The sequence below is a fragment of the Mytilus galloprovincialis genome, chromosome 1, assembly GCF_965363235.1.
Source record: "Mytilus galloprovincialis chromosome 1, xbMytGall1.hap1.1, whole genome shotgun sequence".
NCBI lineage: Eukaryota > Metazoa > Mollusca > Bivalvia > Mytilida > Mytilidae > Mytilus > Mytilus galloprovincialis.
In genome coordinates, this window is record NC_134838.1 from 120884844 (window position 1) to 120901560 (window position 16717).

A 16717-nucleotide genomic window follows, 5' to 3' on the forward strand; every position below is an offset into this window, starting at 1 on the left:
TCTAATAAAACATTTTTGACCCTGTCACTTTTTTTTTGCGCAATGAAGAAGACCTCAGTCAAATATATACAACCTGTTTTGACTACATTTTCATATAAATCCAAACTTAACTGAATCTAATAGTTATATTGTTACCTCTATCTAGTTTTAGATAGTCTGTTTGTCTTGTTTTCTATAAATAGATTATTTATATGGCTTACTTGTTTCAGAAATTTGAAATAGTCCTTTTAAAAAACAAATTCAGCGTATATTGTATCATATGTCAATCAACCACAAATGAAACCCTCAGTAAAATTTATCCTACGGGTATATGGTTAACCAGCTTTTGACATTGAGTACCTGATGAAGCCTTTTCCAGAAAATTGTTTCGTGTGCACTGTCTTCAGTATAATACATTTTAATTAAACCTGTGCATATTGCATGGCAATAAAAGCATATATTAGTTTTCATATATTTAATTAATGTAAAGTTTTGTAAACTTGTCAATGTCATTTCATTAGTTTTTATAATAAATTATATGACCATATCTTCAAATTCTCTTTGCATAATATAACATGTCTAAATCCATGCTATTATTCTAGTTCTCCCGTCCATATGTTAACTGCAGACTCTGACATCTAAGACTCTGTAGCCACATACTTTGAACTTCTCTTTAATCATTGATTCTGTTATTTCTTTGTTCATCTCATCCTTTACCACTAATATCCTTCATCCAGTACTCAAAAAGACTGATGATCAAATTAAACACACCTGTAAAAATATAGAGGATATATATGTGTACCAAATTTGCTTAATCCTTAAATAGTCACAAAACCAGGTTCAACCCACACTTTTTTCTTAAAATTTCCTGTACCAAGTCAGGAATATGGCAGTTGTTATCTTAAAATTCGTTTCTATGTATGATGCACAAAGTTCGTTTTTGTTGCACTCCTGTTGCTCTGTCGTTTTTCTCTTATGGTCCAAGACCACAGTTATTTCGTAGTGCATTTCTTTTAGACAATGAATGAAAATTAAATCCCACCTGATCTTTCTCAATAATATTTTTACAGTGTGTTGTACAATTTTTGGGACAAATCATATCAAAATTATAGAAAAATTTATCGGCTCTAACTCAAAATATGGACACTTTTAGGTAAAGGTGGTCTTGAAATCTTTTGACAGCTTCTGATTTTTAACCTTATTCAGCTGGACCAAATCACTGCTTTATTTTAAAATTCATGATCAATTTTTTTACGGTGTAAGTTCATAGATGTTAATTTCTGTGTCATTTTGGTCTCTTGTGGAGAGTTGTCTCATTGGCAATCATCCCACATCTTCTTTTTCATATTAAATTAAAAAAAATAAACAAAATTGACTCCTAAGGAAATATGGTATATTCTAGATTCTATATAAAACAAACAAATTTTGAGCAAAATACAATTGATTTCAATAGAAAAAGAATGAAATTTTATGTTATAGTTACAACAGTTTTTCTTGACTTTCCTTTTTTGTGGGCAAATGAATAAATGATTTTCCTTCTGATCTTACCTTCAGACATATAACAGCCATCAGATTTCATGCTAGACATTAAATCTCCTGCAGACTTCACATCACCAAGTAAAATTAATCTTTTGATATTGTGAATGATATTTAATTGACATTCCATCTCCTTATTGTGAACATCTAACACGCTCAGTGATTTATTTAATTCATCAAAAACTTCTTGCTGCTCAACTGATTTTTGCCTCTCTGAAAACAAAGGGATAGCAATATTAAACAAAATTCATTTCAAAATCTTTTACAAATAAAATACTACCAGCATGTAAATTAAACTTTCATTTAAACATAGGTTTACACAGTTCTGCAAATCCTTGATATGAAGGTTATTTGAAAGAGGTTTATTAAATCTGTGGCAATACCATTTCATTGCCCCCTTCTTATTTATTCTTTAATTTGTTAATGTAATGAACACCTGAGTAAGAGATGATAACTAGTATTTGGACAATATATCCACGAAACAAAAACCTGAAAAATAAATCAATTCATCAGAGTAACAGAGCTTTTAATGGTGTTCTTCCTTGTAGCTATCAGAGTTAAATCCTGAATATTTTAAATGGAGCTTAATTCCTGAAACATATAACTAAACTTTTTTTAATGATTTTATGCGACAAAAGGATATTTTTTTTCTAACAAAAGGGGTTCTACCCCCTCTATGTCCTCATCCTGTAAATATAACCAAGTTGTCATGTAGGGTTTTTACCTTGAAGTTTATACACGTCCCATACGGCATCAAAGAAGTTTGATAAGTCTACAATTTTATCTTCAATTTCTTTATAACTTGTTGTTTCAGCAGAAATCTGATTATCTTCTGAGGGAAGGAAAGAAAATGTTACACTTTTATCTTCATTTTTTTGCTTCTCTTTCCTTCTTTTCTTTTTTAATTTCCTCTTTTGATTCTTTGTCAATTTTTTGTCACTAGTGTCATTTGGATGGCTTTTTTCCTCTTTAAATTCATCTGTGTGTCTTCTGTTTTTCCTTTTCCTTTTTCTTACAGGTTTGTCACTGTCAGAGCCTGTTAAATGTTCCATATTCTAAGTAAATCTTATAATACAAAATCATGAAAACAACAAATTATATCTAAGGAATATCATATAGAAATATCTTTATATTCCATTTCATTCTCATTTCAGGATTGCTAATATGAAGAAAAATAAGTTTTAAATATGAATGTTATATAAAAAATATTCTTTGCAAATAGTCATTTTATATAATTCTGCATTTTTCTGAGAAAAAATTTAGAATATTCAATTTATTTTTCTCACTCATTCATGTCAAAAAATGAATTAAAATATCACAGATGGACAATTTAGATATTTTACATATTATTACTAACTTGATGAGGAATCTGATGGTCCATCCTCTGCATTAGTGTCTTCCAGTGGTTCAGCTGGGGTATAGTCTGTAGGAGGAGGAAGCACACTGTAGGTTTTTACTTCATGTACTGTTTTTTCAGACTTCATGGGTGGACTTGTCTCCCCTTCATCTTCACTGTCAGAATGATCTGAAGATCCATGCTTCCCATACATAATATTCCATACATTTTGTTTGAAGACTAGAATATAATATTAAAAATAATAAAAAAACTACACGAATTAGTTTTTGTTTTTAAATGTGTAAAAATATCTTCTGATCTAGTAGTATAATCTGCGTCATTCATGGGCATTAACTCCTATAAGGAGTGAACTGATGATTAAAGTCATTACTAATTGTAGATTTTGTCCCACTGATCCTTTGTGAAACTGATATTATCAAGATGCTTGATTTCTTGATTGACAACATATTTGTTTCGTTCGGAGGACATGTTTTTCAACAAACTGTCAGCATTCCAATGGGAACAAACTGTGCCCCTCTACTTGCCGACTTGATTTTTTATTATTATGAGGCTGACTTCATGCAGGAACTTCTTAGGAAGAAAGATAAGAAGTTTGCAATATCCTTTAACTCTACTTTTCGCTATATAGATGATGTTCTTTCACTAAATAATTCAAAATTTGGTGACTATGTGGAACGCATCTATCCAATCGAACTAGAGATAAAGGATACTACAGATACAGTTAAGTCGGCCTCATATCTTGACTTACATCTAGAAATTGACAATGAGGGTCGGTTGAAAACAAAACTTTACGACAAAAGAGATGATTTCAGCTTTCCAATTGTTAACTTTCCATTTCTAAGTAGCAACATTCCAGCAGCACCTGCATACAGGGTATATATCTCCCAATTGATACGATATTCCCGTGCTTGCATTTCCTATCATGATTTTCTTGATAGAGGGTTGCTGCTCACAAGGAAGCTATTAAACCAAGAGTTCCAAATGGTGAAGTTGAAATCATCCCTTCGTAAATTTTACGGACACCATCACGAGTTGGTTGACCGTTATGGAATAACCGTTTCACAAATGATATCGGATATGTTCCTTACGTCGTAACTACAATCCCCTTCCCTTTCATGAATGTGACCTACCGAATTAGACTATTTACCGGATTTGTTATCACATAAGCAACTCGACGGGTGCCACATGTGGAGCAGACTCTGCTTACCCTTCCGGAGCACCAGAGATCACCCCTAGTTTTTTGGTGGGGTTCGTGTTGTTTATTCTCTAGATTTCTATGTTGTGTCGTGTGTGCTGTTGTTTGTTTGTCTTCTTCATTTTTAGCCATGGCGTTGTCAGTTTGTTTTAGATTTATGAGTTTGACTGTCCCTTTGGTATCTTTCGTCCCTCTTTTACAAAATAACCTCGCCAACAAAATAATGATAAAAATAGTTTTTCATCATATTCATCCCAGGGCATAAACTCATTAAACTATTAAAAAGTTGAATGATAATGTCTGTTTTGGTTATTTATTGGTAAATCATGAGGGCCCTCATGGGGTTTTTGATTATGTGATTACTTGGCCGTTTTTTTAATGATTATTTGATTATTAAGCCAAATATTTCATGATTATTTGATTACCTAGGACTGTATTTTTAGTTTATGATTATTTGATTACTAAAGATAAGCAAATATTTAATGATTATGTGATTATATTGGCAAAAAAATGGTGATTATGTGATTACTAGGACCCCCCCATGAGGGGCCTCAATCATGTCCTGCAGATTTTTGTTTGTTTGTACCTCCTATAGTTTTTGTTTTGCACACATAAACTACTAGTAGAAGCTCTAAAGAGCCTGTGTTGCTCACCTATGTGAATGTGCATATTCTAAAGAGCCTGTGTTGCTCACCTATGTGAATGTGCACATTCAACAATGGACATTCTCCAACATTGTGGACTAGAATAGATTTCATGAATAAATTCTCTTTTCTGTTGATCTCATATTGCTGATCAATTTTCAAAACACAAAAAATGATAAAAAAATTGTCATTGCAGGGTAACCAAGAAAATGAGGTGAAGGTCAGATAAACATGATAAACCAAACTGGGAAAAAATGCTCACCTTAAATTTATTCAATCCACCAGATATGCTTTAAAAATAGATGACATATTGAACATCTACATTAAGAAACAAACTTAACCATTGTTAACCAGGAAAACTAAACATTGTTCAACTAGCCATGAAAATGAGGTAAAGGTCAGATGAACCCTGGCTTACAGACATGTACACCTTACAATCATGACATGCTTTCAATAAAGTTGACCTATTGCATATCTTATCCAAGAAACAAACTGAACCAGGAAAACTTAAGATTGACCAATGAACCATGAAAATAAGGTCATGGTCAGATGATAATTGCTAGACAGACATATACACCTTACAATCATTCCATACACCAAATATAGTTGACCATTTGCTCATAGTATTAGAAAAACAGATAAAAAACAAAAACCAAACATTTAGCAATGAACCATAAAAATTTGGTAAATGTCAAATAAAACATGCAAATATATTTTCATACACCAAATATAGTTGATCTAATGCATATAGTATTAGAAAAACAGACCAAACACAAAATATTAACTTTTACCACTGAACCATGAAAAATGAGATCAAGATCAGATGAAAAAAATTGAAAGCAACACGTTTAATAATTTCTTGCGTCCAAAGCGCTTTTCTGGATTTACCTTGAAACAGGAACGCTCAAAGCCAAATATTTGAAATCCGAAGATAGATAAGTAACAAAAATCGTTCAAGAGCTATATGTCAAAAATACCTAAAATAAATACCCAAATTCATCTAAAGCCAACTTTGCCTGAGGGAGTTGAAACTTAGTGTCATTATAATTTCAAAATTCATTAACGGACAATTTAAGTTAAGTTTGTTAAATTATGTCGGTACCGAAGCACTGACTACTGAGCTGATGATACCCTCAGGGACTGATAGTCCACCAGCAGAGGTATCGACCCAGTGATGTAAAAAAATGAAAACAACACGTTTAATAATTTCTTGCGTCCGAAGCACTTATTTGGATTTACCTTCATCAGGAATGCTCAAAGCCAAACATTTGAAATCCGAAGAAAGATAAGTATTGAAAATGAAACCTGCCAGATGGACATGTAATCCTTGAAATGAGGTCACGGTCAAGTGTCAACTGTCTGATGGGCAGGAGGCAGGAGGACCTTGCAAGGTACATACTAAATAAAGTTATCCAATTACTCATAATAAGAGAGGAGTTCAGAGTACTGGTGCTTAAAATCACTTTTTTTCAAGTCATCACTGAACCATGATGATGAGGTCAAGGACAATGGAAATATGACAGACAGAAACTTCATAGCATAAGGCACCTACTGTGGATTCCTTTATTTTCGTGGATACAAGTTTTCATGGATTGCGTAAACTTTACATTTTAGTATCCAATGAATATTAATGAACCCACAGTACATATAAAGTTTGAAGGATCCAGGTTTTCTACCTTCTGAAATATTAAGCCTTTAACAAGTGTCTTGGTGCTGCCACTGCTGAATCACTTCCCCTATGTCCAACTTTCTGAAACGGAAGTAGCAGGCTCAACAAAAACCTAAGTCCATAGACCTAAGTCCATAGACCATGACTGCAGATGGGCCAAATATTAATCTCCATGGAATGAAATGTGCCAAGGCTAATTCAACAGCATACCAAATACCATCGACATATATATCACTAATGATTCCCCATAAACATGATAAACCAACTTAATCACAAACTAATACATGTAAATTAAGCAAAAGTTTCAAAGTGAAAAGACCATGACTGAGGGGCAGGCCAAATATCACTGACCTACCCCTAGTGGTTCTCTATAAACATGATAAATTGATATTTTATAGAGTGTCTTTCTATGTTGTGATGTTACACTTCTGTTTCAGGTAAGGGGGAAGGTTGGTACCTATTAAAACGTTTAAACCCACTGCAATTGTTTGAACCTGTCCTAAGTCAGGAATCTGATGTTCAATAGTTGTTGTTTGTTGATGTGGTTCATAAGTGTTTCTCGTTTCTTGTTTTTTTTTTTTATATCATTGGTTTTTCAATTTAAATGGTTTTACACTAGTAATATTTTTAGCCCTTTATAGTTTGCTGTTCAGTGTGAGCCAAGGCTCTGTACTTTGATCTATAAATTAATGGTTTACTTTTATAAATTGTGACTTGGATGGAGCGTTGTCTCATTGGCACTCATACCACATCTTCTTATATCTAAATAAAATTAACAACAGTTTCAGCAACATTTGACTTAAATATGTAGACCTGTCTTGTGGATCATTTTATGCTTTTCAGAGTTTCTCTCTATCTATTCTGGTTTTTAGAATAATTTTGTGTAAAATAGCGATAACAATTATTATTGTGATTATAAAGTTTGGTTCCAATTAAATTGACCCAGTAGTCTAAGAGAAGATTTTTGTAAAGTTAATGGAGGACTGACAATAGACGAGAAAAGTTCACTTGACCCTTCAGATTATAATTAGGGGAGATAAAAATAGTATTTTTAATTATCAACTTTTTTTGTACGGAGTGGTTATTTGTCCGGCTAGCCGGACAAAAATAGTGCCAGGACTATTTGTCCAGCCATTGTAATGTGCATATCATATTATAAGCGTTCGGATTTGTGTGTAATATCATCTTCAGTAACACCAGGGGGCTGCGTGTAATCATAGCTCAAAATGGCAATATCAATATTTGTGATAAATTTGATAGTTTTTTTGAATTTGACAATGGAATACGATAGTTTGAACTTCAAAGAATGATATAATCTTATAAAAGGGACTCAAAAATAATCGAAATCTCAAGGAAAATCTGAAATTAAAGATAATTGTTTGGAGAACTATAGTTTTACAAAATTATTTTACTTGCTACAGCTGTTTAATGGTGGAAATGATTTTTAGAGCAAGAGGACTTGAAAAAAACCTTTACAATAGCATGTTTTACTTAATAAAATTTAATTATATTCCGAAAGTGAATCTTGCAAGAAGCCCTCGAAGCGAGATTAGGAAGAAAGAGGGGGCGTAGGGATGAGGTTAAAAAATGTGGATATAGGATTATAAATAGTGGGGAATGAAATATAAAAAAATCAAATACACAAGTCAAACATGACCCGAGTTTGTTTTAGAAGTAATTTCTTCTATCTTCTTACAATGTAAAGCCATAAATGAAATAATAAATATGGAATATATAATAATGATTATTATACCTATAGTATGTTTTTTTCTATATAAAAAATAATGAACAATGACGAAATAGTTGTGCTATTTCATTCCACAGACTATTTGCCAGTCAATAGTTTCAAAGACTATTACCCTGAAAATAATAGTTTCATAATCATCTTTCCCATACTTTTTCATGCTTATTTTTCATTGGACAATAATGATGTCATGGACTATTTTGCTTGGCAAGGTCAAACTCTAATATTGTAAACAATGTAATTTCACTTACAAGAAGCAATCATAAAAGGGAGAAAATCTTTGTGCGCATTTTTTAAAGATCTAAAATATAGTACCTTATTCATAATATGGGTTCAGTCGTTGTATTCTAAAAGTGAATTTGCATTTGGTGTACTTTAGCTTAAATTTAATATGCATGGAAAATTTAACACAAGTATTTCTAGTCTTGATTGCAATAAATGAAATATTTAAAAATACAAGAAGAACTATAAAGAAAACAATAACATATATAGTTTATCTATTGTGAATGTCAAATTATGTGACATTTTTTTCTTTTCTTTCAGATGATACATGTACACTTTTAGAAAATTAGTTAATTTGTTATATAAAAACACTTCATGACTGTGTTGTTCAGTATAATAAAACACCTAATGACTGGTTGTGTGGGTAATTGCAAGTTGTTGTTGTCTCTTTGCATACCAACTATTGCTCTTTGCTTTGCCTCAAGCAATAGTTGGTATCTCAGGGACAACAAACTTGCTATTACCCTCACACCCAGTCAATAGGTGTATACTATTATACAGTAATATGAAGAAAACAACAATTCCAATTACCAGTAACAAGATTGCAGGGCCCTAACAATAAAGATTACAAACATTTGCTACCCCCTGGTGCTGTTGAAGATAATATTACATGCACACACAAATAGTGACATGCACATTGTATTGGCTTGACAAATAGCAACTGCCTTTTTGGTACAGAATGAAATGTTTTAAGTGTGGGGAACAGTGGACTTTAACATGTTTATAGCAACAATTGTGAAAGACAATTAGCAATGCAAAGTATATTGGTTTAGAGGTTCATTCATCATGACAGACATTGACACAAGAAGAATATTAATAAAATACAAATAATAAAATATCTGAGGAACTTTAATTTTATACTTTATACTATACAGTCGACAATGTTGACAATTCATGGTTCAATAGGTATTTTTGTTTATCCAGCTAATATGAAGGGAAATAATAAATGTTAATTAGCACTTGCAATTAAACAATCAAATATACAAGTCAAACCCTATCTATCTAAAATTCGTGTTATACAATATATATATTCTCTTTATCATGTACAAATGCATTAAATGTGTTGCATACATATTTATATTATATACCCGTGTTTCTCTCCATGTAAATAGTTGCAATACCAAATCCTTGACCAAATTTATAAATACTCTAGAGAAGTACCGAATAAAATCGCGGGAAATTACAAATCATGGCATGTAAAATACTTGAGAGAAATGTGTTCGGTGCAAGGTCACGGTGGTTGCAAATGGGTTTTTAAACATCTCAAAATAAATGTCATGTCATGTGTTGTTGACTAAAATAACTATCTAACTAACTAAAATACGCGTTCAATATACTATACGTAGTTTCGGTTTCATATATAATTAAAATTATTATAAAGATTGACTCACATTGAGTTTTACCTCTCGGCATCTTCGCTAGCCAAGAGAACTGAAGAGAGCGAGATTGGATCGTAACCCTTGGCTAGCGAAGATGACCTCTCGGGTCTTGGATTCAATGCCAAACTTTGTTGATGAGTATAGTTGTTTAAAAGGAAAACAAATGTAAAAACAACTGTTCTCAAAATAAAAATAACAAATGTAAAATAACGAGAACAAATGTAAATAATAATCTGTACATAAAACAGGATAACAATTGTAAAAAATAGTCTGTACAGAAATAGAAAAACAAATGTAAAAAATAATCTATACACTGTACAATGTCTATCAAAGCCATAAAATCAGGCTGACCGGCAAAAAAAGCAACAGAATATTCATTAAGATCTGTATATAAAGACACCTCTTAGACAAAAAAAAATAAATGCATATAAACATTCCTTGATAATTTACACAAATTGAAATTAAAATGATAACTCTAGAGCTTGTTTCTATTTCACACAAATCAATTATTCTTTTTTCACAACACTTTACATGTAACCTCTCCATATGTTCAACAATTCCGCAATTTCTCCAGCCGTTGGTCGGTCTAGAGCACATGGTAGCCAACACTGTGAATACAAGTCTCTATAGGATTCCTCAAACGGATCAACATCAATTTCTGGATGCTTAGGTCTCTGTCCATATGCTACCACGCCAAAAATAACTACGTGTTGGTTTTCGTTACTAAAGGGGGTCTGTCGACTCAACAATTGCCACATAATGACAGCTAATGCATAAATATCTGCCCTTTTAGATGGTGCTTCACCTTTCAATAGTTCTGGAGCTCTGTAAGCAAAAGTACCAGTCAATATGGACCTTTGTGTTGGACTGACAATCCCCGTGTCAATCTCCACTTTCTGGGAGCAACCAAAGTCTGCAACTTTACATCGGCCATCTGGGGTTATGAGAATGTTTGCTGGTTTTAAATCCAGATGAACAATTTTCATGTCATGTGCATACTTTAGAGCTTCTGCAATCTGCTGAGAAAATTTGACCCTGCGACATGGTCCCAGGGAAACGGAATCGTCATCTATGAGGCTTTGTAATGTCCGATGTCCAGCATACTCCATAACAATCCAGGCACCTTGATCAAAAGCATCCAAAGATGTAGCTGTGATTGTTTTGACAATGTTTTCATGGTCGAATCCTATTGTGTTTAGTTCAGCCTTGAAGCTTTCCAGTTGTGCTGCCGGATTTTTCGTTACTCTGTGCATTACTTTGACGGCCACAGTTGAATCTTTGAATTTACCTCTGTAAACTGAACCAAATCCTCCTGTACCAAGTAAGCGTCCGAGAACAACTTCTTCCTTCTTAAGGGATGTATTTCTGTGTCTGCTGCTAACGATAGCATGGGGACGTTTGAATTCATCTCTCTTCTTTTCTTTATGTGCCAAAACAGGCATTACAATCCTCTTAGCAAACTGTCCCAACTTCTTACGGAAAAGTTTGTATTTCCGTAAAATATGTTGGCATTGGTTTAGTCCTTTCAGTGAACTTGAAGAATATTTTTTGTCTTTAACAACACTACACAAATTCTGTTTACTTTTTATCTGCATTTTGGTAGATCCACCTTACAATGACAATCATTATATAAACTCTAACACTATACTATTCAGGTTGAAAACTGTTCACATATGAGGTCAAAGTTCATAATCAACTGTTTAGTGATTCATAGCTGTGACTATTATACTGACAATACAGTTTGAAACGATAGAAGGAAATTAAAAAAAAAAAGTTTCCGTGAATATCTTTTCTTATTATTTGATCACGTAAAATACAAAAGCTTTTCTTGTAAATATTTCTTTTGGAAATTTTTTTACAAATGGTCTAAATACTTTAAATTGTGAGAATTGGCAACAAAAATTATGAAACTGAAACTTGAGTGTTTGAAAACTTTTCGGGAACAATTTGAAAATATAAAAATGTTGTTGATTCTATGTAATACGTTTAAACAATATCATAACTTAATTGTTGTTTAGATCTTTCAATCAATGCAAGAACAAAACAATACATCCATATACGTAAGAATTAGGACAAAACAGGGCTAATAGTATTTCCTGTAGTAACTAATATGAAACAGTCAAACCACGGAAGTTCCATGGTCAAACCGACTCGGTGGGTTAGTTGTAGCGTGTTCGTCTCGAGTGAGGGATGTCCTGGGTTCGAAGCCCTAACGGGTCACAAGATCTTAAAATTGGTATTTTACTGCATCTGCTAAGCACGCGGAATTGACTTTAAACAAAAGATGCCGATGTGGTATAATTGCTTATGAGACAACTCTCCACAAGAGACCAACTGACACAGAATACAGTAAAAGAAATTTAACATTAACATGATAGAATGTGTAGACAGCTCACTTACACTTTGTTGTGCTGACATGAATTATCATTGATATGGTTATGTTTATAAAGTAACGGATTTTTTGAAATATTAAGGCTTTTCTACCTCAGGCGTAGATTACCTTAGTTGTATTTGGCAAAACTGTCCGGAATTTTGGTCCTCAATGCTCTTCAACTTTTTACTTAATTTGGCTTTTCACTTTTTGCGATTCGAGCGACACTGATGAGTCTTTTGTAGACGAAACGCGCGTCTGGCGTATATACAACCAAAATTTAGTCGTGGTATCTATGATGAGTTTATTTAAAACCACTGGTCGATGCCACTGCTGGTGGAGTTTTATTTTCCCGAGGGTATCACCAGCCCAGTATTCAGCACTTTGTTGTGCTGACATGAATTATTATTGATATGGTCATGTTTATGAATTAACTGTTTACAAAATTTGGAATTTTTGAAATATTAAGGCTTTTCTACCTCAGGCATAGATTACCTTAGCTGTATTTTTTGGAATTTTGGTCCTCAATGCTCTTCAACTTTTTACTTAATTTGGCTTTTCACTTTTTGGGATTCGAGCGTCACTGATGAGTCTTTTGTAGACGAAACGCGCGTCTGGCGTATATACAAAATGTAGTCCTGGTATCTACGATGAGTTTATTTACAAGCAAAAAACCCCTAACTGTAAAAATAAGTTGGCATATACTACGTGCATAGGGACAGAGTCTACTGCATCCACGCAGCAAGAGTAGTAACCAACCTTGCTGTGAATTTAAAAATAAACTCTCTCCACAAGAGTCAAATAAATTGAACATTGATATAATGGAATATGCATACGGCTCTCTCTTATAATCAACAGAAACATAATCAAGCCATTACAGCCGATTGCATTGAGTGTGTAGGGAAAGTCATTATTAGTTAAGATGTGTTAACCTCCTTTCGACGTAGTATAGTCTTTATACAGACACGTCAGACAGATTGGTTATTTGTCGGACTAGTCTACTCTTAAATACACACACAATCTGATGATCACACAATCACCCGTAAGCTAATGACATCAAGGCACTCACAAGCTGATGATCACAAGGCTACCGCAAGCGAATGACCACAAGCTAAAGATCACTAGACACTCACAAGCCAGTGATCACAAGGCACACACAAGCTGATGATCACAAGGCACCCACAAGCTATAGATTACAAGTTGATGATCACTAGACACTCACAAGCCAATCCACAAGCTAATGACCACAAGGCACCCACAAGCTGATGACCACAAGGCATCCACAAGCTAATGACAACAAGGCATCTACAAGCTAATGACCACAAGGCACCCGCAAGCTAATGACCACAAGGCACCCATAAGCTGATGATCACAAGGCACCCGCAAGCTAAAGATCACTAGATACTCACAAGCCAATGATCACAAGGCATCCACAAGGTATCCACAAGTTAATGATCATATGGCATCCACAAGCTAATGATCGCATGGCACCCTACAAGCTGATGATCACAATGTACACACAAGCTAATGATCACAAGGCATCAACAAGCGAATGATCGCATGGCACACACAAACTGATGATCACATGCACTACAAACCATTAAAGTCTGAAATGGCCTATATCTGTACTCGACTGTACTGATTTTTACTCGACCAGTCTGAATTGGTCTGACTTTTACTTGACATTACTCGACCCCAGTCTGAACCATACTTGACTGTACTGAATCGTACTTGACCCTTATCTTTGCCGTTAAAAATAGTCTGAACTATTACTCGACCAGTCTGAAACAGTCTTAACCCATTCTTGACATGTACTCGACCTATTTTTCTAGTCTAAACCATACTTAACCAAAGGTCTGAACAATACTCGACCAGTCTGAACCATACTAGACTAAAAACCCTCTACTTTTTTAACTGTTTAAATAAATTTCTTTTTAACTGACATATATAACAACAGCCAACAAAATTTATAAAAGATTTTAACCTTATAAAAGAAATATATCCCTGATTATATTTAGGATAAAAAAAATATATTATATATAACTTATATCAAAAAGGGATAAAATTAAATAAATGAATAAAATTATTTTTCTGATTAGTGGTGAAATATAAAGTATAACCTCTGCTTGGGGCAAACTCATAAATAAGATCACACCTGGTCAGAGGTATTAAATTCTAAATAACATTGATTCAAAATTGCAACATCCTGTTTAAATTAAATAACAAGGCCTTTCGAATATACATGCATGTACTAGATAAGTAATACACGAATTTAAGAAAATAGGGCTTTCTTTTTACCTGTAAAACACACATGTACTGAGTTAATTAGAACATATTAAAGTGCTTTATGTATGCCATGTTAATTTGACAAAAAAATACTTAAATTAATTAAAAAAAATGTTTACTGTTACTTTGGAATACATTTCCTTTTTTAAAAAGGTTATCAAGGATTTGTATAGTAAATACAAATCCTTGGCTTAAGTTTATGGTGAAAATAGTCCAATTACCATAAAATACTTCCGAAATATTCATAAAATTTGAATAATATTGAAAACATAATTTAGTCACAATTTCTTTTTTTAGATTATTTATCAGCTTGTTTTATTTATATTTTAAAAGTTGATATATATTATTATGTAAGTGTTGATTAATATTGAGTTGAAGTTATATTATGATTGATTATTGTGAAATTTTAATTTCAATACTGTATTGAATACATTTTTAATTTCAAGTTGTTGTTTAAATTTTATTTTTATTAAAAAAATTCCTACATTGATAAAATTCAGTTAATAGATACAAAGAATAGGTCTAGTTTGGTTAAGACTTGGTCGAGTATTGTTCAGACTAGGTCGAGTATGGTTCAGACTAGGTCGAGTATGGTTCAGACTAGGTCGAGTACGGTTCAGACTAGGTCGAGTACAGTTCAGACTCGTATAAAACGGTTAAGTACTGGTCAAGTACACATTCAGACTGTTGAGTATAGTTCAGACTACAGTCGAGTATTATCAAGTAAATCTCAGACTAATTCAGACTGGTCGAGTAAAAATCAGTACAGTCGAGTACAGATATAGGCCATTTCAGACTTTTAATGGTTTGTAGTGATGGCACCCTACAAGCTGATGATCACAAGGTACACACAATATAATGATCACAAGGCACCCTAGCTGATGATCTCATGTCACACATAAAGTGATAATCACATGGCACCCTACAATCTGATTATCCCAAGCACCCACAAGCTGATGACCACAAGGCATCCACAAGCTAATAACCACAAGGTATCCACAAGCTAATGATCACATGGCATCCACCGGCTAAAGATCACTAGACACTCACAAGTCAATGATCACAAGGCATCAGCAAGTTAATGACCACAAGGCATCCGCAAGCTAATGACCACAAAGTATCCACAAGCTAATGACCACAAAGTATCCACAAGCTAAAAATCACAAGGCATCCACAAGCTAATGATCGCATGGCACCCTACGAGCTGATGATCACAAGGTACACACAAGCTAATGATCACAAGGCACCCCTAGCTGATGATCACAAGTCACCCCTAGCTGATGATCACAAGTCACCCACAAGCTAATGATCGCATGTCACACATAAATTGATGATCGCATGACACACTACAATCTGATGATCAAAAGACACTACAAGCTAATGATCAAAAGGCACCAACAAGCTATAGATCACAAGCTGATGATCACAATGCATTCACAAGCCAATTATCGCAAGGTAATCACAAACTAATGATCGCATGGCACACACAAAGTGATGATCACATGGCACCACATAAGCTGATGATCAAAAGACACCACAAGGTGATGATCACAAGGCACCAACAAGCTATAGATCACAAGCTGATGATCACAATGCATTCACAAGCCAATTATCGCAAGGTAATCACAAACTAATGATCGCATGGCACACACAAAGTGATGATCACATGGCACCACATAAGCTGATGATCAAAAGACACCACAAGGTGATGATCACAAGGCACCAACAAGCTATAGATCACAAGCTGATGATCACAATGCATTCACAAGCCAATTATCGCAAGGTAATCACAAACTAATGATCGCATGGCACACACAAAGTGATGATCACATGGCACCACATAAGCTGATGATCAAAAGACACCACAAGGTGATGATCACAAGGCACCAACAAGCTATAGATCACAAGCTGATGATCACAATGCATTCACAAGCCAATTATCGTAAGGTAATCACAAACTAATGATCACAAGGCATCCACAAGCTGATGATTACAAGGCACCATAGGCTAATGATCACTAGACACCAACAAGCTGATGAGTACAAGGCACCAACAAGCTATAGATCACAAGGCATCCACAAGCTATAAATCACAAGCGGATGATCACAAGGCATCCACAAGCAAATGATCACACACACTCACAAACTGATGATCACAAGGCTCCCACAAGCTGATGATCACATGGCAATCACAGACTGATGATCACAAGTCTTCCACAGGCTATTTCTAAGTTTTGCTTGAATCATATGATACCAATGTCTATTGAAAAACTGGA

The 16717-nt window shown here is 33.9% G+C and overlaps 2 protein-coding genes across 2 annotated transcripts; both read right to left on the minus strand.

Annotated features, from left to right (window-relative positions):
- Window positions 1-439: 439 nt before the first annotated feature.
- Window positions 440-9585, minus strand: LOC143055448 (uncharacterized). Its single transcript, XM_076228596.1, has 5 exons — window positions 9495-9585; window positions 2873-3091; window positions 2240-2551; window positions 1528-1728; window positions 440-750 (listed from the first exon to the last, which is right to left on the minus strand). Exons 1-5 carry the CDS (start codon window positions 9508-9510, stop codon window positions 686-688), a joined length of 813 nt encoding a protein of 270 aa, XP_076084711.1. The 5' UTR covers window positions 9511-9585; the 3' UTR covers window positions 440-685.
- LOC143055438 (serine/threonine-protein kinase mos-like) lies at window positions 9242-11447 on the minus strand. Its single transcript, XM_076228585.1, has one exon. The coding sequence runs from the start codon at window positions 11378-11380 to the stop codon at window positions 10313-10315; it is 1068 nt and encodes a 355-aa protein (XP_076084700.1). The 5' UTR covers window positions 11381-11447; the 3' UTR covers window positions 9242-10312.
- Between the last annotated feature and the right edge of the window lie 5270 nt (window positions 11448-16717).

What these genes read in the sequence shown, in the direction of transcription:
- LOC143055448 (XM_076228596.1), bottom strand. An exon ending in GGACGTGTATAAACTTCAAG is followed by an intron (nt 1,729 to 2,239) that starts GTAAAAACCCTA and finishes CTTTGTTTTCAG; the next exon opens with AGAGGCAAAAATCAGTTGAG. An exon ending in TGGCTGTTATATGTCTGAAG is followed by an intron (nt 751 to 1,527) that starts GTAAGATCAGAA and finishes ATATTTTTACAG; the next exon opens with GTGTGTTTAATTTGATCATC.
- LOC143055438 (XM_076228585.1), bottom strand. Translation starts at nt 11,380, where the DNA reads ATGCAGATAAAAAGTAAACAGAATTTGTGTAGTGTTGTTAAAGACAAA.